The sequence below is a fragment of the Marmota flaviventris genome, chromosome 7 (genome assembly GCF_047511675.1).
Source record: "Marmota flaviventris isolate mMarFla1 chromosome 7, mMarFla1.hap1, whole genome shotgun sequence".
Taxonomy (NCBI): Eukaryota; Metazoa; Chordata; class Mammalia; order Rodentia; family Sciuridae; genus Marmota; species Marmota flaviventris.
The window spans coordinates 66,685,819-66,708,262 of NC_092504.1; the positions used below are offsets into that span (position 1 = coordinate 66,685,819).

Here is a 22,444-nt window from a genome sequence, read left to right on the forward strand (position 1 = left end):
TCTTTTTTTTTTTTTTTTTTTTGGTACCAGGGATTGAACCCAGGGGTGCTAAACCACTGAGCCACATCTCTTTTTCATATTTTATTTAGAGACAGGGTCTTGCTAAGTTGCTTAGGGCCTAAGTTGTTGAGGCTGGTTTGAACTCAAGATCCTCCTGCCTCAGCCTCCCAAGTCACTGGGAAATAGGTGTGCACCCAGCTAGAATCTGCTTTTTAAAAATATGAATCAACTTATTTAGAGTGTGGCTCTCTCAATCTAGGCTACCATTAGAACTACTTAGGGAGCTTTTAAAAATTCTGATATCAGGCCAAACTCCAGAAAGACTACATTAGAATTTCTGCATATGAGAACCAAGCATTAGTATTTATTAAAACTCCTAGATCCAACATGTAGACAAGGTGAGAACTATATCCTATAAGCAATGAGAAGCCAAAGAAAGTCTTTATGAACAGGAAAATCCAAACATCCTTGAAAATAGTAATATCTCCCAACTAATCTTAGGATGGCTCTCACACTATTAAAACAACGTAACTCCTTGAAAGGGGCACACTTTTACATATTTGTGTAAAGCCTCAATCCAAAAAGCCCCTTCTGCTTGCTCATTCACAGCTAAGTCTTACCACTCATTAAGGTTAATATCTTTCAACAACAGACTTCTTCGCATAAACCTTCCCTAACACACACACACACACACACACACACACACACACACACCCCTCATCAATTCACCTGGAAATATTATAATTCTGTGGGGCAACTATTTATGTTTCAGTCTAACTCCCTTACTGAACTCCCTGAAATTAAAAACCTTATCTTATGTTTTTCTCCAGTGCCTATCACTATGCATAGCATACAGTAAGCACTCAAATATCTGCTGATTCATTCCATTTCAGAAAAAAAAAATTGTCCATATGATTATGCAGGTAGATGCCTAGTTTAATAAACTGTAAGAGACGTCGTATTTATACATTATATTCAAGTTCCATTATAATAGAAGTCAACCTCTAGACTATTAAAAAATGTAAGGCAAATGTTTAATGTTTGTTCTATTTATAAGCAGTTGCAAATCAAGGAAGAAGGCAGGTACAAATGGTAATACATTTCCAGAGGCACAAGGGTGGCACCTTATAGAATAATGATGCTTGGCTTTCTACCTGAATAATATGACTTTAAACATAACTTAAACTTTTTAATGTTAGTATAATGACATCTATATATTTTATAAAAATGAGTTAATTATTAAGAGTAAAATAGTAGGTACTTTATCACCTTAAAATGAAAACAAATTATGAAAATCTTTTGAATGTTCTGAATAAAATGTACTTTGTATTATGGTTACCAGCATCTACTAGCAAATTCTAGTACTCTGAGTCCTATTATCCAAAAAAGGCTCAAATCTCCATAAAAGAAGTTACATTTTATATTTACATAGTTTCTATATATGTAAATTCCCCAAAGATAATAATTTTGCTAAATATTAACTGAACAGAAACTGAATACTTATACAACAACTTCATTCAAAAGATTTTTTTTATGCCCATATTCATATGGGCCACAGAAATCAATTTAACATGCAAAATGATTACTATGTTACCCTGTATTTAAATAAGTGTTTATTTGTCAAAAATCCCTAATTACTTAAAGGGAGATCAAAAGAGTAGAGAAAAGGGATGGGTGAGTGGGGAGGAAAAATAGAGGGAAAGGAGAAATATGAGGAATGATACTGGCTAAATTATATTCTTATATTATGTGCACGTATGTATATTTAATAATGAACCCCACCATTGTGTATAATTATAATGTACCAATAAAAATATGGAGAAAAATCCTTGATTACTAGATAAACCCAGTATTCAGTGAGTGCCTATTACTTGCTTAGAAATATATGAAAATGGAAGTATGTAAGTGACTAGTAGGAAAAAAAATGCATAAACCACAACATTTGGCATTTGTGGTTATTATTATTTTTTTACCTTATTTGGCGATTTCAAAGGTGAGATGGCTATTTTATTTGGTGTCTGTGTTGTAGAATTTAAAGTTGATCCAATAACACCACTTTCTGATATTGTAATGGTCTTTGATGGAGTTCCAGGAGTAGACTGTGAAAGAACCCTACCTGCAAATGAGAGGCAGCACATCAGTTTGACTTTTTTCAATAATAGTATATAAATTTATGTGATGATCTATATCCACAAGGACTTCAGTATATGTTCACTATTTCATATGAATTACCATATGAACCTGAACACTTAACTAAATCCCTAATGCACTGTGGTGACCCTAGACAAAAACAAACAATGATTCTTAGTAATACTTAGTATCAACTTACACAAATCTATAAAAACAATTCTACTTATATTCTCATCAATTTTGTCAAACTATAGCCATCAGAAAGTAAGCTCAGGACAATTAAGCAATGTGCCCTGTGTAACGCAGCTTCTAAAAGTCAGGACTTAATCCCAAGTCTTAAAACTTCAAACCCTGAATTCCACTATCTTCAATAGCTATTTTCCTATTGGAACTTAAATCATGAGTGTATGATTTAAATCCACACTTCAGAAACAATTATTAGACAGACTAACTTGAACACTTTCAGGTTGAACACTGTCTGATTTCAGACTGCCAAAAGGGACTAAAAAGTTTCTCCTAGCTACCCTTGCCAGATTTCATACTATGGCTTAGGGATTGGTAGTTATATTGGAATAAGATGAAATATCAGGAATTTTTATTCTAGGCAAGAAACTAATTCAAAGACATGATCATCAAACATACAGAAACAGGAAAAAAATTCAGCTCAACATTAAGAAGAACTTCAAATTTCCAATTACAATGACAAACAAACTCAGAACAATTAAGTAATATGCTCTGTGTGACACAGTTTGCTTTAATATAATGTGTCTCAACACAGATGAATTCCAAGCAGATGCTGACTAATCAAATCTACTGGCTAAAGAGGGAAGTTAAGCATCTAAGAAGTATGTTGTGAAGGTAGATAACTAAGTAATCTCTAAATTCCCCTCCAACCTTTAGATGCTATGATTGAACTTTTAGGTACAGCTAAAGATGAAGGAAAAAGGAAGAAAGGGAGGGAGAAAAGGAAAAAGAAAGAGGCTTTCTCTTGAAACAAAATAGAGGACTGATACATAACAGCTTCTGAGTTAATTTTCCTATTAAAATGCTAACATATACATTGTTTCTTTTAAAGTGAATCGAGTTTTATTATCATTTATGAAGTTTAAGATACTTTAAATATAATTTTCAAAACTTTTTGCAGTAATTTATTGATGTTCCCTAATAAATTTCAGTTGAATGGTCTGTTGGAGATACCTATAGATACACACACACACACACACACACACGTATTTTGGGTGCAGGGTTACCGTGATTGAACACGAAGGCACTCTACTATTGAGCTACACCTCCAGCCCTTTTAGTTTTTGAGACAGGATCTCACTAAGTTCTTCAGGCTGGCTTCAAACTTGAAATCCTCTGTCTCAGCCTCCTGAGTCATGAGTATTATAGATAATGTGCTGCTGCATCAGGAGTATATTGCTTTTTTTTTTTAACCTGAATTACATCTTTATAAACCAAATGAATCTACATTAAATATTTTAAGAAAGTCAGCCTGAAGTTTGAGTCTGGCCTAAAGTAACACATTTGTCTTTCCAAAGTTATTACCTATAGGCTAAGCCTGAATCCTCAACAACCATTACTAAAAAATTATTGTACCAATAAAGACAGTTTCATAAAATGCTCATTGTTTAAATATCACTTTAATTTCAAATTTGTCAGGCATTACATACCTTTCAGAAAATATTCTCATAGAAAATCCTTCCTGAGTATAATACCAAAAATAGGCCACATGAAGTAACTCACTTAAAAAACAGGGACAAAAATTTATTTTAAGTAGCAAAGAAAACTAAAACTTCACTTTAAAAAAAAAATTCAGGGGGCTGGGGATGTGGCTCAAGCGGTAGCGCGCTCGCCTGGCGTGTGTGCGGCCCGGGTTCGATCCTCAGCACCACATACAAACAAAGATGTTGTGTCCGCCGAAAACTAAAAAAATAAATAAATATTAAAATTCTCTCTCTCTCTCTCTCTCTCTCTTTAAAAAAAAATTCAGTGTATAACTACAACTCTTATGATGAACAAAACAAATAACCTGTTGATTTAGGAAGAGAGGTCTTTCTCTTTCTTTTATTTTTGATATCAGAGACTGAACCCAGGAGTACTTAACCACTGAGCCACATCCCCAAGTTTTTTCTTTTTAATTAGTTATACACCTTTTTAGTTTTTGAGACAGAGTCTCACTAAGTTGCTTAGGGCCTCTCTAAGTTTCTGAGAATGACCTTGAACTTATGATCCTCCTGTCTCAGCATCCTGAGTCACTGTGATTACAGGCATGTGACTGGCAAGAGAAGTCTCTTCTGAAATTTTGTATGACAACACAATGACAAAATTCAGTTACACAGATATAACATGATCCCAAAGAAGGTAATTTCCGCTAAATATTTTAAGATTTCATCAAATTTCCTTAAGAACCTTTACATCCTTTAAAATTCCAGCATTTCTGATTATCTGATTTCTAAATCCCGATTTATCCTTAACTCTGAAGACATATTCAAGCAAGTATCCAAGTTACAATTTCATCTTGAAATCAATTTAGAAGACCTTTATCTTCTACTGTCAGGTGATCTCCAAGAATCAAAAGAAACAACACCAAAAGGCCTCGGATGAAATAGGATGGGATAGGCATATTTGAACAAGGACAAATTCTACATGAGATTAATTCACTAGTGCATATCTTAACATTGTAATGAAGTTTGCTGAATTCCACTATCAGGTTGAACACTGTATACAAATATGTTTACCTTGATTAAAAGACAGAAAAGAGATGCAACCTGGTACCTTGTGAGCTCTGATAATGCAGAAGTCTGTATTTCATTTAACCATCTCCAAAGTTTTGTATGGTGATTGGTATTTACATTTTACTGAAATAAGATGAAAAAACAACATACTTATCCAAGATCACAGAGAAAATTAACAGAAGAGCCAAGAAGAAAACCCAAGTCTTCAAACAGTTCTTACCATATCTCTATACTGCCTCCATGATATTCAATAATACACATTCACTGAACTACATCTAATTACCAGAAAGTGTACTAGGTACTGGAGAGACAGGGAGGGAGAAGGAGCAGGAAAGAAACACAAACTAGAAATGATCATCAATATAGTATGTGTGCACAGTACGACATTACTCTGCCTTAAAAAGGAAGGAAATTCTCTGACAACATACTATGATATGGATGCACTTAATGGGTATTATAGTGAGTAAAATAAGCCAGTCATAAAAAACAAATATATGATTCTGTTTGTATCAGGTACATAGAGCAATTAAAACCGTAGAGACAGAAAGTAGTAGGGTAATTGCCAGAGGCTGAAGAGAGGAAGGAAGAAAGAATTACTGTTTAATGAATATAGTATTTCAGTTTTGCAAGATAAAAAATGTTCTAGAGATGCATGGGAATGACAGTTGTACAATAATGTGAATATACTTAATGCCAATGAACTAGACACTTATAGTACATTTTTTAAAGTTCTGAAACGCTTTATCACTGAGCTATACCCCCAACCCCTTTTTATTTATTTATTTATTTTATTTTGAGACAAGGTCTTACTAAGCAGCTGAGGCTGGCCTGGAACTTGAGATTCTCCTATCTCAACCTCCCATGTAGCTTGGATTACAGGCATATGCCACCATGTCTGGCTTAAATTTTTTAAAAAATAAGTTCATATAAAAAAAAGAACTAGACGGCAAACAAAAAACTACAATCAACAAAAATCGTAAGTGGGGCTGGAATTGTGGCTCAGCGGTAGAGCCACAACTTAGCACTCACAAGGCACTGGGTTCAATCCCTGGCACACACACACAAATAAAGATACGGAAAAAAATGAAAAAAAGAAAAATCATAAATGCTACAGGGAAACAAATAAGAAAGCCAAGTATTGTAATATAGTGTGACTAAATGAACAAATTAAAAGCAAGTGTGATAAGTATTTGATAGGTAACACCAGGTTTTAAGGGGATACGTAAGATGGCTAGAGGAAGAATAACTGATCAACCTAGGTACCCTTCAAAAGATGAATGGATTAAAAAAATATGTTATATATTGCTCAGCCATAAAGAAGAATAAAAGTATGGCATTTGCTGGTATATGGATGGAACTGGAAACTACCATGCTAAGTGAAATAAAACAATCCCAAAACCAAAGTCCAAATGTTCTCTCTGATAGGCAGATGATAACATGGTAAAAGGGGTGGGGAGATAGAAGTTCACTGGATTAAACAAAGGGGAACGAAGAGAAGGGAGGGGCAAGGAGAATAGGAAAGACAGTAGAATGAGTCGGACACAACTTTGCTTTTTTCATATATGATAACATGACCAGGGTAATTGCAAATCATGTACAACCACAAGAATGGGAAGTTACGCTCCATGTATGTATAATATGTGAAAATGCACTGTACTATCAAGTATATCTAAAAAGAATTTTAAAAAGAGAGAAAGATAAGAGTAATTAACTAAGCCCAGGAATCAGACACTTTCTAATGCAAAAAACAAAATAGATAAATTAGCCAAAGGAAGAGCAAAGAAAGGTGTTCCATGTAAAAGGAACTGGGAGCACCATGACCCCTAGTCCTGATAGAATATGATCATTTGGTGATCTCTCAAAATAGATAAATCAGTAGGCTTGGAGCTAATAAGATGAAAAGCACATATTAGATCAAAAATGTTTTTAATGCTAAGAAAGCACTATCATTTGAACTTAATCCTGATGAATGAAGGTCAAGAAATAAATAAGGCCAAGAAAATTTTAAGCAAGGGTATGGCATAAACAGATTTACATTTTAGAAAACTCATTGTATACAAATATGTTTACCTTGATTAAAAGACAGAAAAGAGATGCAACAAAGAAGCCCAAAAATCGTTTAAAAAAACAACCTTAATGTACTATGAAAGAATATTAGTTGAAATACAAAAATGATGAAACCTACAGTTCAATAGAACAGTTACATTGGTGGTTTAAAATTTGGCTTATATGCTTTTGCTTGTTGTGATATGATGGATTGAACCTACGGGTCCTTTACCACTGAGCTATATCCCCATCCCTTTTTATTTTTTATTTTTGAGGCAGGGCACAGCTAAGCTGCTAAGGCTGGCCTGGAACTTGTGATCTTCCTGTTTCAACCTACAAAGTTACAGTGTGTGCCACTGCCCAGCCAGCTTCCAGGAATTTTAAAAGGCTACACAAAATCAGTTAAAAGGTGAAATTATTCCCCCAAACTAAACTTTATGACAACAATTCTAGTGAAATTTAACAAAATTCTATCTCTGTACTAATTTTAGTGGTACTATGGTCTGTCTGCAATTAAAAGGTGAAGTTATATCTGCAATACATCATAAATGACCCAAAAATGGACATTCAAGATAGTCCATGATAGTAGTCAAGGTGAACTCTTGATATAGCCAAAAATTCATTCAGACACTCTGAAAACACTACAAATGTTGACATATAATCCCCCCACACAATAAAAATTTGAAGTGACTCTCAAACTCAAAATAGTTATGAGCCAGGCACAATGATATATACCTGTAATCCCAGACACTAGGGAGGCCGAGGCAGGAGGATTGTAAATTCAGCCTCAGCAATTTAGCGGAGTTCTTAGAAACTTAATAAGAATCTGTCTCAAAATAAAAATTAAAAAGGGCTGAGGATGTAGTTCAGTGGCCAAGTGCCTCCAGGTTCAATCCCCAGCACCCAAAATGGGACATAGGGGAAAAGAACATTAAAGAACACTGCATGCAACAGTCCTTTTGTTTAACTCATTCAACCTATGCAAAACCTCCTAGGGGATTAGTGGCCATTTTTCATCAATATTTTTAAGTCTTACTTACTTTAAACCAATTATACCCTACTTCCTGAACCAGCCCCAAATCCAATTTCTTTCCAATCTTACCTCTGGGACCATATTTCACACCTACTTTAGCCCTCATGACATCAGCCAGCCTCCTATACCCTCACGAATCTCTACTGATAGCTAACAGAAAAATACTCTCTGAAATTATCCTTATACTATCATCTTTCCATCCCCTTTCATACTCACTAAAGAAGTGTAGGGAGAAGCCTCCATACATACAATTCAAATCCAGAAAAATGACAAATTACTGCCACTGACTTCAGAGTTGCCTATTGCTATATCTTTAAATTTACTAAAGACTCTAATAAGTGGTTTAAGGTGGATTTTTTTTTGTTGTTTTGTTTTACCTTTTTTCCCCCCTTTTTGGTTCTTAGTCCCCATAGCAAGTGGTTTAAATATTTATACTAGGATGATTAGTTAACAGTTAAAGTACCATCTTCAAGAATACACATGTCAAAGAATGGGTAATTAGCACTTAAAAGTCTTTAGTCAAAAGGCATTGACTAAATTAATGGGTAATTAGCACTTAAAAGTCTTTAGTCAAAAACATTCAGGTGTTACACTTTTTCATTAAAAAAAAAAGCAAGAGTAATGTTAGTATAACTCTGAATTAAAGACCAGTCCCTCACCATGGTTGTGAGATTCTTTCTAGAAGAACGGAGCTGCTTGCACAGCAGAGTGAGAGTTGGCCTAACCAAGCCATTATAGAAAGACAGGTAAAACACAATTAATGGTGTCTGCAAGGGAGCTATAATGATGAGTCATGGACTCCATGTTGAATAAAGAAGAATTTAAGGACAGAAAATGTGATTATTAAAGAGAAAATGGAAGAATCAAGAGATCAGAGATTTCCAAGTCAAAAATAGCTGGTTTGGGAGTACAAAGGCAGGTAGGCTAAAGAAAAGACAAATGGAACACCTGAAGTCCAAATTTCTGAAGTGGTTCAGTTACTGGTGATAAGAAATTTTTAAGTACATAATAAAGGATAACTGGGTAACATTAAGGAACATGCTGATAAAAGTAATATAGCTAAAATCCTGTTATCACTTAAGTAATTACTACCACTGTGATAATTTTCTTTCCAAAGAAAACTGCATGTAGAGAATATTAAAATGCAAAAACCAAAAAAAAAAATTAAAACTGAAATCATGAAATACTATTTCTAATATGCACTAAATGAAATCTACTTGACTTAGTACATGTGCACTATAGACAAACTTAGTTCAAATTCCAGCTCAGCCATTTACTAGCTGAGTGCCTCCATTGCCACACAGGAAACATCCATCATAGGATTGGCAGAAAACTACCTAAGTCACTAGATGTAAAAAGCTAAGAATAGCAAATACTAAATACTACATAAATGTTAGCTTGTATTTCTAGAGTTTAAGACTTTGTTATTTTCATGGTAAATTTCTAAACACAAAAGAGACTAAAATGATGGACTGATTTGCAGATAAGGCATTTTGCTTGAAGCACTCACTTAATGACATTTCCTATCAAAGTAGGTTGGTTTATAATAAGCTATACTTATTTCTTAAAACATTTTAAGGTGGCAGATCAGTCTTCTTTAAGTCTAAAAGAAAGGTAAATATACAACTTAATAAACTGTAAAGAAATATAACCTGCAATGACTGATGGTGATACTTGAGTTGTCTGTCCTGTAACTGCTTTACTATTAATTGGTTTTGCAAAGATCAGCTTCGTGATTACTGGACCACAGGTTGGTGTTCGAGGCTTCTTAGCAATCTGAAACATACAAATAACTATGAAGACCATTTATTTCTATAAAACACCTATTCAATCAAATTAGACAAAAGATATATATACAGTAATAGCACATGTGAAGCTAGCCCATTTAACAAATTTTATTTATGTAATGTTAAAAACATTTAAAATGCAGCCATTCACCAAAATATTAATATAATCCGATCCACAAGTCCATATATAATGCTTTTGCGTTTTATTATAAATCTTTATATTAATCTCTTAGTATATGATGAAAAGCAAATTAATTTTGCAAATTAATGTTTAACAATAATGTTTAATGTCTAACATTATGCACAGAAATATTCTTTTTCAAATTAAATTATTCAATAGTAATAAGATGGAATAGAATAAGTTAAGAAAGTATAGTGCAAATGATGAAGCCAAGTATATATATAATTACACTGGCCCCGGATGCAAAATATAAAAACATTAAAGACAATCTTATGATTAGCTTTTCAACTTTAGATCTATATATCAGTAGATAAAGAGAGAACTGAACAAATGAAAGTCCTAGGATACACAAAGAGACAAGTTTGGTAGAACAAAGACCATTATAAAGAAAAAGGCTCTGAAATACTGTTTACTATAACTAAAATTCCTTGAAGGGTGGGTCTTTTATTCATTTTGATCTGAAGTTATATACTGGATTGCTGACTTGGAACTAAAATTCTCCACAAATCAAGGAAGGTAGAGGTAACCAATGTTTTATACTGAAATCATTACCATACACAAAGACATAATGTCTTCTAAAGATACAGAAGCATAAATTTACCTATGATTGAAAATAACTATAGAACTTTAGTGCATGAAGGACATTAAATATTAATTTTATCTTTTGGCAAGTAAGAACATTGAGGCCCTGAAAATACTATTTTTTACTGGAAATGATGACTCAAATGAATAAACACAACCAACATGCATGGCAGAAATAGACCAGAAATTGTAAACAGATCACAGAACTAGATAAATATGAGCTCTTTGTGCTCAAATTATAAATTAAATAACACCTTATCTGACACTCAGAATAAATTACTTTACACTTAGAACATATTACTGACACATAAAATGTATGTGAAATATAAATCACTTTTTAAAAAAGAAAATTCATTAATGTTAAAAAATACTCAGCTTGAAAAACTATGACACACCCAAATAAATTCATAATTGTACTTTAGAAAGTTGATGCAATATAGACATAAGGTAGAAATATTTCCCAAATGTTTACATACTGAAAACTCAAAGTCAGAATTTCTTCTGTATACATGGTATTAATGATCTTGAGAAGTAGATGTTGATGTTCTTAGACATACATACCTAGCAATAAATAACCTTATCTATAAAACCCAAAGTTTAAAATATTTCTCCCTTTTTTATCTGATTTTCATAATCAAATGACTGTAAGAATACTTACCAAGAAGGAAAACATATACACAATACAATAAAAAGTACACCTAATTATTCAAATGAAAAATCTTTCTCACCCATGTGGTTGTATTTCTTTAGTAAAATACTGCTGAAAATATCAATTCCAGTTCTGTTAAGGAACCATAATTTTGTGTATTATGAATTCTAACTACCCTAGAACAGAATTTCTTCACTAAGTAAAACAAAATATATGATTTTTTTTTTTTTAATGGTACTGAGGATTGAACCAGAGGCACTTTATCACTGAGCTATATCCCATCACCAAGACCACCCTTTTGTCCTTAATTTTAAATAGGGTCTCCCTGTTATTGCTTAGGGCCTCACTTAATTGTTGAGGGCTGCCTTAACTTGCAATCCTCCTGCCTCAGGCCCCCACGTCACTGGGATTTTAGATGTGAGCCACTGCACCCAGCTAGGATCAGTTTTTAACAAGTGTACCTGGATTAGCAGATTAAGACAAAAATGAAAAAAAGAATGAAAGAAAATTTGGAAATAAGGTAGTCAGACCATCAAATAATCCATACAAGTAATTTTTGGCAGTGTGTTTAGCATTATTTAGGAGATAATAAATAGTTACAGATTGCTAGCTAGTTACTACTTTTATATCCTATGAACACAAAACAGGGAAAGTGTAAATATCTGTAACTGAGCATGACTACACCTCTCTTACTATATCTGACCTCAAGTGATACTTCTTTCCTTCACTTTTGAAGATGGAATTCTTCTTCAACTCTTACCTGCTATCCATACCCTAATAGTTTCAATACTCATTAAACTTAAGACAACACTGAGGACTGCCAGGGGGAAAAACAGAGAATCATATTTTATTTATATATATATATATTTTTTTTTTTTTTTGAAGTATAAACCCCAATATTCTGGTGTCTAAAGCAGAAAAACATAGATTTGTAGTTTTTTGGGTTTTTTTTTCAAAGTGCTTCAGAGTTTTGTAGGTTATTTCTGAGTTGGAAATATTTAAGTTGCCTAAAAGTAACTGGGTAAACATAACAATATTCTAAATAAATTTCTTCTGTTTTCTGTTATTTTTTCAATTTTATTAATATATTTTAAACTTAAGTTCTTTTTAAAAAGAACTGAGTTCTATAAAAGCAACAACAATAAAATAAGTTACAAAAATATTTTTATTGTCAGGACTTAGTAAATTATAGTAGAAAACTAGAGGATACAAGTATATCAGTTTTTGAATGATATGTATAAACTTCTCTCATAAGTGAAAAAAAATGGCATTCTGATTTATGTCATCAGTTTCTTGTAAACATTATAATGAGGATCAACACTGCTAAAAGTCTAAAACAGATAAAATAAGTTTTGAAACTGAGGACAAGAAGCTTGATAAGATATCTCATCCAAGAGATCCTTGGCAAAAATAAGAAGTAAAAAGAAGTCAAAGATAAGTGAGATGACAATGAACAAGAAGTAAAAAAAAAAAACAAAAAACAATATGTTTAACAGTGGCAGAAAGGAAATGGGCAATTACAACATTCTTAAAAGCAAAGTCCATTAAATGCAAGTTTCTAATTCTTTGCTAACACAATAACTAAAACATTACTTCTAAATATCATTTGAGAGTCTAGAAAGAGCAAGTTCTCACAAACCTTCCTATTTCCTCATACACTTTCTTTACTACTTAAACTCATGCCTTCTCCTTTTCTCTAAAAGGCAATTCTTTCAAATAGGGAAATATTTTCTAGTCACAGATGAATCATTTTTTAAGAGTAGTAGTGGCCTTTTGGGGCATAAAAAACTGAAAACTATTAATGTATGTTCTATAACCTGAAAACTATTAATGTATGTTATTTAGGGTCCTAATCATACTAGGTACTATGTTGAAGAATCCTCAATGTTTTGAGAACCATAGAGTCCTATGTGATTCTTTATAATCAATAGCCATCTTAAGCTAAAATGAAAAACTAGAAAAGTAATCGACCTAAAATTCTACAGCTGGTAAGTAACAAAGGGCAACTCAAACCCAGTTGTTCCAACTCTAAAGCCTATGTCATCCTCCACCATATGCCACTCATTCCCACACTGCAAACATGAATGATGGCAAAGTGTCTCCAAGAAGAGACACTCATTGGCCAGCATACACTACTACTGGCTACTACTACTGGGTTTCTCGGAGCAGCAAACTATTTCTAGCCTTTGACAATCTGTTAACCCAAAAACAATTTTGACAGAATGATTTTTTGATAGCCCTGCAGCAAGTCCAGTGTCTTTAAACCAGCAAAACATCCTTGTAACCAAACTACCACTAAAAATAAAATATATTTTCAAATGAATGAATGGTTATAAATATACTAATTTGAAATTTAGCCAAAAATTTAGCTTGTTCTAAGTTTTCTGGAAATTTTTTCCTAAGCATTAGACATATCAAACGTAAAAACAAAAAAAACTCACACAATTACTTAAAGCAACAGTCAAAAGAATTCAGTAATAGCTTTGCAATTAATAACCCTACATAAACACAACTATGAATCAGTTTAACTTTTTTAACATGCATTTTAATTAATACGCCCCCTTTTTTTTTTTTTTTTTTACCTGTACTGTTTTTAACTGTTGGGTCTGTAACACAGAGGGCTGAGTTGTAGTATTAATCAGTTGACTTCCTGGGGTCAATGCTGAGACACCAATGACAGGTTTCACCTCTGGCCTCCCTCCAATGGTAACTACTTTAATTTGCTGCGGTGGTAACTTAGCATCTCCTGACTGGGACTGAGTTGTAACTTTCTGAGCTTGGGGTAGTTGACTATGGGGTAGAGCTAAAACAATTGGTGAACCAGACTTGCCCAAAGTTGTTAAAATTAACTTCTGTCCATCTGGTTTAAGGGTCTGATTGCCAAGTTTAAGATCAGATGTCTGTTTGTTTAAAATAATCTGATTGGCTGATATAGTCACAGGAGTCTGAGCACCAAGTTTTTGAAGGCCACTTGGAAAAGCTGGTTTCACTGTGGTATTAGAATCTGCTTTAGTAATTGTGGTATTCACTGCAACTTGGTTAGTGTGGTTACTGTACACTGTGATTGGTTCCGAGGAAATGGGCGTGGCTGTAGAGTCACCAGTAGAATTTATGTTGACAATTTCTTCCAGTTCTGTCTCCATGGGAATTGGGGATGAAACAATAACAGCCTCAATACTATCATCATCCACTAAAGTTATACCAGTGTCCATTATCTCCTCTGGAAGCAAACTATTCACCTCAGCTGGCACCACCTCCATGATCGTTCTCCTGCTAGAAAGGTGATCAGGTGCTGTAATAAAAGTTGAAAAATGATTAACTTACTAAGTTTCTAAACAGACTTAAGGAAAAATATTCAAGAAAAATGCAAATAACAAACCAACCATTTTTAAAATTGATATAAAATTAAATGAAGAATATTCCTGATACTTATTTGGATTAAATCATTTTAACACATCCTTAGCCTTCAAGAATCTAAAATATAAGCTGCATGGGGTGCAGACCTAGAAGTAAACATTCTTACTCACCATGTGTCAATGCAAAAGTAATCATGTATTCAGGCAACAAGTAACAATCACACCAAATACCTTCCCAGTGCCCTCTAATAAACTTTTTAATCTCTGACTTGCCTGATCATCTTACTTCTTCCCTCTTTCTTTATCGACTCATTGACAGACTTGAAAACTGCTGATTCAGACAGAAATAAGGATGTAAATATTAACAAATAAGAAAATATCTTCAGATTTCCAACTAGGTCCTATAGTCCCCCCCATGAGAATACTATACTGTTTATATAAATCCATTAAATGCCCAAGTTAATGTTAAAGGCATTTCTAGAATAATTCATCTCAGCAAATGTAGATCAAATGGCTTATGTGGCCCAAGCCTGGTCAATTAACTTCACACTGTGGAAACTTTTATCTGGAAAGATTCTTAAATCCTCCTCAGCCATTTAAAGTGTCAAATGGGGAAGGAACTGTTTAAGAAGTACACAGCCAGTCCCCATAGAGGAAAAAAAACGTAATAAGTAATAAAGATTTCTGACAAATCAGAACAGTGACACTATAGTCAGAGGTCATGTAAAATTTCCAATCAATAAGTGTGTTCCATTATCTTCATATAGTAAAGATAGCACATCAAGTTTATAAAAGACTAAATAGCAATGCGCTATCTACTCAAAGAACATCCAAGATCCATTAGAGCCTAATAAACAACTCATTCATTTCTTCCCTTTTTAAAAAAAGAAATCTAAAATATAAGACCTATCCCAAGATTAACACATACAAGTCGCACATTTTACTTATTAGCATTGGCAAATATTACTACTGCCCAAATAAACCATCAATATTTAGCACTTACTATGTAGAAGTGATGGCATAATTTATCCTGTCCACAACTCTGATATGAGTACCATTATCATCCCCATTTTACAAATGAGAAAACTTGGAAATATTAATTAATCTTCTCAAAGTCACATAGAGCTAGTGAAAGGTGTGAAAGGTAGAGTCAGGATTCAAACTCAGATTTTTTTTTTCTTCTTCTTCTTTTTTTTTGAATTACGAGGGACTGAACTCAGGGATGCTCTACCGCTGAGCTAATTCCCAGTCCTTTTTAAATTTTTTATTTTATTTTTGAGACTGGGTCTCACTAAGGTTCCCAGGCTGGCCTTGAACTTGCAGTCCTCCTGCCTTAGCTTCCTGAGTAGTGTAATTAATAATGTGCCACCTAGCCTGGCCACACTTATAGGTTTACATGATACCAAAGTTAAATTATCCTAAATTTTAAGAGGGAAGGAGGAGGGATGGAAAAAAGGAAATACTAGGGAATGATATTGTTATGCTGTTTGTAAATATGTAACAAATCCCACCGTTATGTACAATTATAATGCACCAATTAAAAAATATGTGAAAAAATTAACTTAAATGTTTACCACTAGTAGTTTAAAATGGAGGGAAAAAAAAAAAAAAAAAAGCCTTCTGTTTTAGAGTCAGCTCCCTATCCTGAAATCCTACGCTATACAACTGCTGCTTTATCCCCACAGACTACTTGCCTTTTTGCTCATACTAAGACTTCATATTGGGGCTGGGGCTGTAGCTCAGTGGTAAAGCGCTTGCCTTGCATATGTGAGGCACTGGTTCAATCCTCAGTGCCACATAAAAATAAATAAAGATACTGTGTGTTTATCTACAACTAAATAAATATTTTTTTAAAAAAGACTTCATATTCATAGAATCATAAACAGATGTTCCTCAACATCTGAAGGAGTTATGTCCCAATATATCTATCCTAAGTTGAAAATACATTATAAGTCATGACTTCAGAGTGACTCTGGAGGTTGAGGCAGGAGAATTACAAATTCATGACCAGCCTCAGCAATTTAACGAGGCGCTAAGCAACTTAGTGAGACCCTGTCTCAAAATAAAAAATAAAACAAGTGGGGATGAAGTTCAATAGTAAAGCACCCCTGGGTTCAAAATCCAGTAACAAGAGAAAAAAATACATTTAATACACCTAAACTACTGAACTCCACTTGGCAACACAGTACACTGTAGAGAACAGTTATTTTCCCTTTGGATTGTGTGGCTGACAAGGACTACAGATTGCTGCAGCTGCCCAGCATCACAAGAGTATGGTACAATATATCACTAGCCTGAGAAAAGAACAAAATTCACAAAGTAGAAAAATTCTAAGTAGAATTGATGTTAAGTTGCAAACCCTATTATGTACTTATAACATAAAACAATCATATAATATGAGCTTTTTCTCTCAACATACTTGTGTGTGTGTGTTTGTGTGTAGTATCAGGGATTGAACCCAGGTATATTCTACCACTGAGCTACACTCCCACCATGTTTATTTTTTTATTTTGAGATGCTCTAAATTGCCCAGGCTGGCTTCAAACCTGCAATCCTCCTGTCTCAGCCGCTGGGATTACAGGCTTGTGCCATCACACCCAGTTCTAGCTTTTAAAATTTATCTTTTTTTTTTTTTTTTTTGTGATGCTGGGGATTGAACCCAGGGCCTTGTGCTTGCGACGCAGGCATTCTACCAAATGAGCTGTATCCCCAGCCCTTAAAATTTATCTTAATTGTTATCCTTATTAGTACTGTTTCCTTTCCACTGCTAAATAATATTTTACTGTATAAATATATCCCAATTTGTATATACATTCACCTGAAAATGGGATATTTGAATTGTTTCTGGTTTGGAACTATCATGAATAATACTGCTATGAACAGTCAAGTTCAAGTTTTTATAGATATACTTTTTTCTTTTCCTTCTCTTCCCTTTTGCAGCACTGGTGATAGAACCCAGGGCCTTAGGCATGCTATGCAAGCACCCTACCACTGAGGTTACGTCCCAGAGCTTAATTTCTTTCAAATAAATACTTAGAAGTGGAATTGCTGGGTCAAAGTAAGCTCCTCCACCAGTCACAGGGGATCAAACCCAGGGCTTCAGAGATGTTAGGCAAGTGCTCTAACACAGAGCTATACTCCAAGCCCAATAAATATATATTTTTAAATTGTATTTTACTTTATATCACTGCCTTATAATTATAAATAATAGCTAGATTCATTATGCTATATTTGTACAAGCACATAACATAGTTTAGTAGATTTCATTCCCCAGTATTTACCCAGCTGCTCCATATCCTTGTCAATAATTGGTACTATCAGGAGATGGGCATGATCATGCATACCTGTAATTCTAGCAGCTTACTAGGCTGTGAGGCAGAGGACTATGAGTTCAAAACAGCCTCAGCAAATTAGCAAGGCCCTAAGACCCTAAACAACTCAGTGAGACCCTGTCTCTAAATAAAAAACAAAAAAGGGCTGGGGATGTGGCTCAGTGGTTGGGTGCCCATGGGTTAAAAAAAAAAAACAAAAACAGGTAATATCAGTTTTTTGTTGGTCTTAATTTTAACCATTCTAATGGATGTGAAGTAACATTGCAATGTGCTTTTCTTCCTTTCCTTTTTGTTGCACTGGGGATCAAACCTAGGACCTCCTGCATGCTAGGCAAGCACTCTACCATAGTTGCATATCCCCAGACCCTCACTGTAATTTTTATTTATATCTTGCAAGTTGACTAATTGGGTTTTTAGTCTTATTGAGTTGGATTAGTTCTTTAAAAATACTGCAAAATCACCAGGCATGGTGGTACACACCCGTAATCCCAATGACTGAGGCAGGACGATAGCCAGCCTCAGCAACTTAGTGAGACCTATCTCAAAAAGTAAAAAGGGCCAGGGATATAGCTCAGTGGAAGAGTGTCCTTGGGTTCAATTCCCAGTACAAACACACACACACTGCATAATCATCAGTCATAAAACATGTAGTTCAAAGGAACCATTAGGGTTTGGAACTCCAAAGTAGAAGTGGCACTTCTTTAAATGAATGTTCATGTTTACACGTGACTCTTCATGATCTGAAGAAACCCTTTCGGCACTTATGGGCATTCACAGTACAGGCATATAAAAATATCAACATCAATTACACATTCAGCAGTGAAGTCATAACAGTATACAACAAAGGGCTCCAAAAACAATGTCAGGTTAACTTTCTGCCCCTACTACAAACCTTTCCCAAATCCCATCAGTTGAATCTGGATGCTCCACCCAGACCTACCAAAGTGATAGGTCTGTATCCATCAGAGCCATGAAAATCTGACTCCTTCCTTTTCTTAAGGTTCTCCCATCATATTTTAGGCACAGAAGTAGAGCCTTTAGTCCTCTTTAAGGATGGGGACACCACAGCCCAACCCCTATTCATCTTTCTCCTTAAAGCACCAGAAGTCAAGGAGTCAGATGAGGGAAAGAAAGATCAAAACACAGGGAGACAGTGACTCCACACTAGTAAGCAAAGCTTTACATTTCTTTTGAGTTTCAAGCATTCATCCCTGGAGCTCAATCAAATTTCTAAGAATTTCAATCCATACTGAGTTCCCTATCCTCACTGCTGACACCATTTTCCCAGTTCTGAGGGCTTTTAACTCAGTAGCCACAGGTACAATGCCTTTCAGCAAGGGCCATGGAGCTGAGTTTCCCATGTTCAACAACCGAAGCATCATCCAGATGGCCTGTTTCAGTCCTCTCAGTTAAGCCTGTAAATATTCATTATCAGTAGAACAGTGGATTCTTACTTCCTCTGCCTCAACTGTCCTTGCTCACCAGCTGGATGAGACCATTTGCCACCAGATGCCAGAGTCTTTTCATATCTCTTCTCCTAGCCCACAAGGCCCTCACCCTTCCTCTTTTAGAAAGCCATGCCTCTATCAGAACTCCATTCTCATGGCCAAAACTGTCCAGAACTAAGAGGGGTCTGAGATCTTATACCCTCTTTGCAAGCTAACAAGTAGCCAGTTATTGTTTCATAAATACTAGCAGAAGACACAGTAACCTTGAGTCAGAGACAAAGGATATATTACTCACAGCATAGCAAGGGACACAAGCATCATATATGTATCACCCTTGGCCACCAAGTCTCACAGGAAAGACATGGAAGGGTCTAGATAGATCTGCACATGCAGTGGGGTTTGCATCATAACTGAAAAAACCTGAGCTTAGGGAACCCAAATCTTTTATAATGGGTTGAAACAAACCTTCCTTGTCCCCAGGGGAAGATATTATCTTTATTATACTGGATGATAAGCAAATATGCCTTTTGCTACAGTAGGAGACACTAAAAGGACTGTTACCGCCTCATTTGCAAGAACTGCAGAAATGCAAAGACCCATGGATAATTGTCTCCCAAAAGTATCTCTTATTTATCTTAGCAATGTTATGTACTTCATGTTATGTATCTCATGTTTTTGATATTTTATAAATGACTTTGTTTTCCGTTTTCTAATTGTTTGTCATGAGTATACAGAAAATTCACTTTTCTATATTGTCCAGGTATCAATACCTATCTATTGCTTCTGTATTTTTCTATACAGATTCCTTAAGATTCTCAACAAAGACAATCTATGTTGCCTGCAAGTAACAACTGTATTTCTCCCTTTCCAATCTGCATGTCTTTTATTTCTTTTGCTTACTACACTTGCTTGGGCTTCCAGTAAAATGTTGACTTGAAATGGGCTGGGGATGTAGCACTTGCCTGGAATGTGCAAGGCCCTGGGTTCAATTCTCAGTACAGAAAAAAAAAAAAAAAAAATCAACACTAAAAATGATGAGGGGCTGGAGTTGTAGCTCAATGGTGGAGGACTTGCCTAGCACCTGTGAGGCACTGGGTTCAATTCTGCATATAAATAAATTAATAAAATTAATAAATAAAATAAATTAAATTAAATAAATAAATAAAACAAAGGTCATGGAAAGCATACACACACACACACACACACACACACACACACATTATATATTTTTTTAAATGATGAGAGCAAATATCCTTGCCATATTCCCAATCTTATCTATTAGTTGTTTTCCTTTACAAAGTTGAAAAAGAACTTCTATTCCCAGTTTACTGAGTTATTTTAAAAATCATAAATGGATAATTGTCATGCTTTTTCTGCAACTACTAAGATAAGTTTTCATATGTGAATTATATTATTTATTATTATTTGCAATGATAATTATTATTATTGAGCCCAGCAATGATAATTATTATTACTGAACCCAGTGGTAAGCACTCTACCACGGAGCTTGATCCCCAACCTCCTGGTTTTTTTTGTTGTTGTTTGTTTTTTGTTACTGGGGGCTAAACTCAGAGGCACTCGACCACTGAGCCACATCCTCAGCCCTATGTTGTATTTTATTCAGAGACAGGGTCTCACTGAGTTGCTTACTGCCTCACCATTGCTGAGACTGGCTTTGAATTTGCTATCCTCCTGCCTCAGCCTTCTCAAGCCACTGGGATTACAGGCATGCACCATGCGCCCAGCCCCCAGCCTCCTTTTAATTTTTATTCTGAGACAGGATCTTACGTTGCAGAGGCTGTCCTCAAACTTGCAATCCTCTAGCCTCAGCCTCCCAAGTAGCTGGAACTACATATGTGTGCTACTGAGCCTGGCTTATGCGAAGGTTTTTTAAACTATACATTCAAATTCTTTAATAGGTCCAGGGTTTTTTGGGCTATCTTCTTCTTCTTGAATGACCTTTAATATTTGATAGTCTGTGTCTTTTAAGGTGTTTATGTATTTCCCATAAGTTGCCAAATTTACTATCATAAAGTTATATATAATATTCTTTTATTTTAAATATATAGAAATGTTCTCTCATCATTTGTCATACTGGTAATTTGTCTTTCTTTTCTTTTTTGATTAGCCTGGTTGGAGATTTATCAATTTTATTGACCTTTTCAAAGAGCTGGTTTTGGCTTCATTGATTTTTTTCAACTGTACATTTTTCACTTGACTATTATCTTTATCACCTTCCTTCTGCTTACTTTAGGGTTAAATTGTTTTGTTTTGTTTTTCCTAGAATCTTAAGATGAAAGCAGAGATCAGAATTCAGCAAACCGCAACCTAAAAGTCAAATCAGGCCTAGGGCCTATTTCTATATTGCTCTCCATCTAAGAATGGCTTTTTTACATTTTTAAATGTTTGAAGGGGAAGAACAATATGTGACAGATTTACATGGCCTGGAAAGCCTAAAATATTTACCATCCTGGCCCTTTACAGAAAATGTTTGTCAACCTCTGGCGTAAATTGATTTTAAACCTTTCATTTATACAGTAAGTCTCTAATATTTATTTAAGTTTTTCCCGAAGCTGTTTTAAATACATTCCCTTATTTCAATGTTTTTATTATGATTCATTTAGAATGTTTTCAAATATTCCTTGTGATTTTGTCTTTGATATATGGATAAAAGGATGCTATTTAATTCCCAAATATTTGGAGATTTTCTAGGTATCTTATAATCATCAATATCTAATTCATTATTGTCAAAGAATACAATTCTCTATATCATCATTTGAAATAAGAGATTTATTTTAAGACTCAGTGTAGGCTCTATCTTGGTGACTGTTCCATGTATTAATTCAAAAGAACATGCATTCTGTAGTTGCTGAGGATAATGTTCTATAAATGTTAATTAGGTCCAGCTGGTTGATAATTTTTCAATACTCATTTTTTATTGTTCTATCAATTACTAAAAGAAGGTGTCAAAATCCCAAATATGGCTCAGTTTGTGACACATACCTGTAATCCCTGACAATCTCTAAGGCAGAGGATCTCAAGTTTTGAGGCCAGCCTGGGCAACTTAGAAAAACCCTATCTCAAAATCAAAAAATAAGGACTAGGGAAGTAGCTCAGAGGGAGAACACTCCTGGGTTCAATTCCCCAGTACTGGAAAGGAAA

At 34.6% G+C, this 22,444-nt stretch overlaps 1 protein-coding gene across 6 annotated transcripts in view; it reads right to left on the minus strand.

Moving 5' to 3' along the window:
* The window catches only part of Lin54 (lin-54 DREAM MuvB core complex component), a 77,788-nt gene that overhangs the window by 45,703 nt on the left and 9,641 nt on the right, over positions 1–22,444 (minus strand). For 4 of the 6 annotated variants that reach the window (XM_027939861.2, XM_071614387.1, XM_071614386.1 and 1 more), the window contains exons 2-4: positions 13,729–14,438; positions 9,600–9,723; positions 1,974–2,116 (exon numbers count right to left, since the gene is read on the minus strand). In XM_027939861.2, the coding sequence (XP_027795662.1) occupies positions 1,974–2,116; positions 9,600–9,723; positions 13,729–14,406 (945 nt within the window). In that variant the 5' untranslated portion in view covers positions 14,407–14,438. The remainder of the gene's footprint in view (positions 1–1,973; positions 2,117–9,599; positions 9,724–13,728; positions 14,439–22,444) is intronic. The other 2 variants (XM_071614390.1, XM_071614389.1) reach the window with 1 other exon arrangement.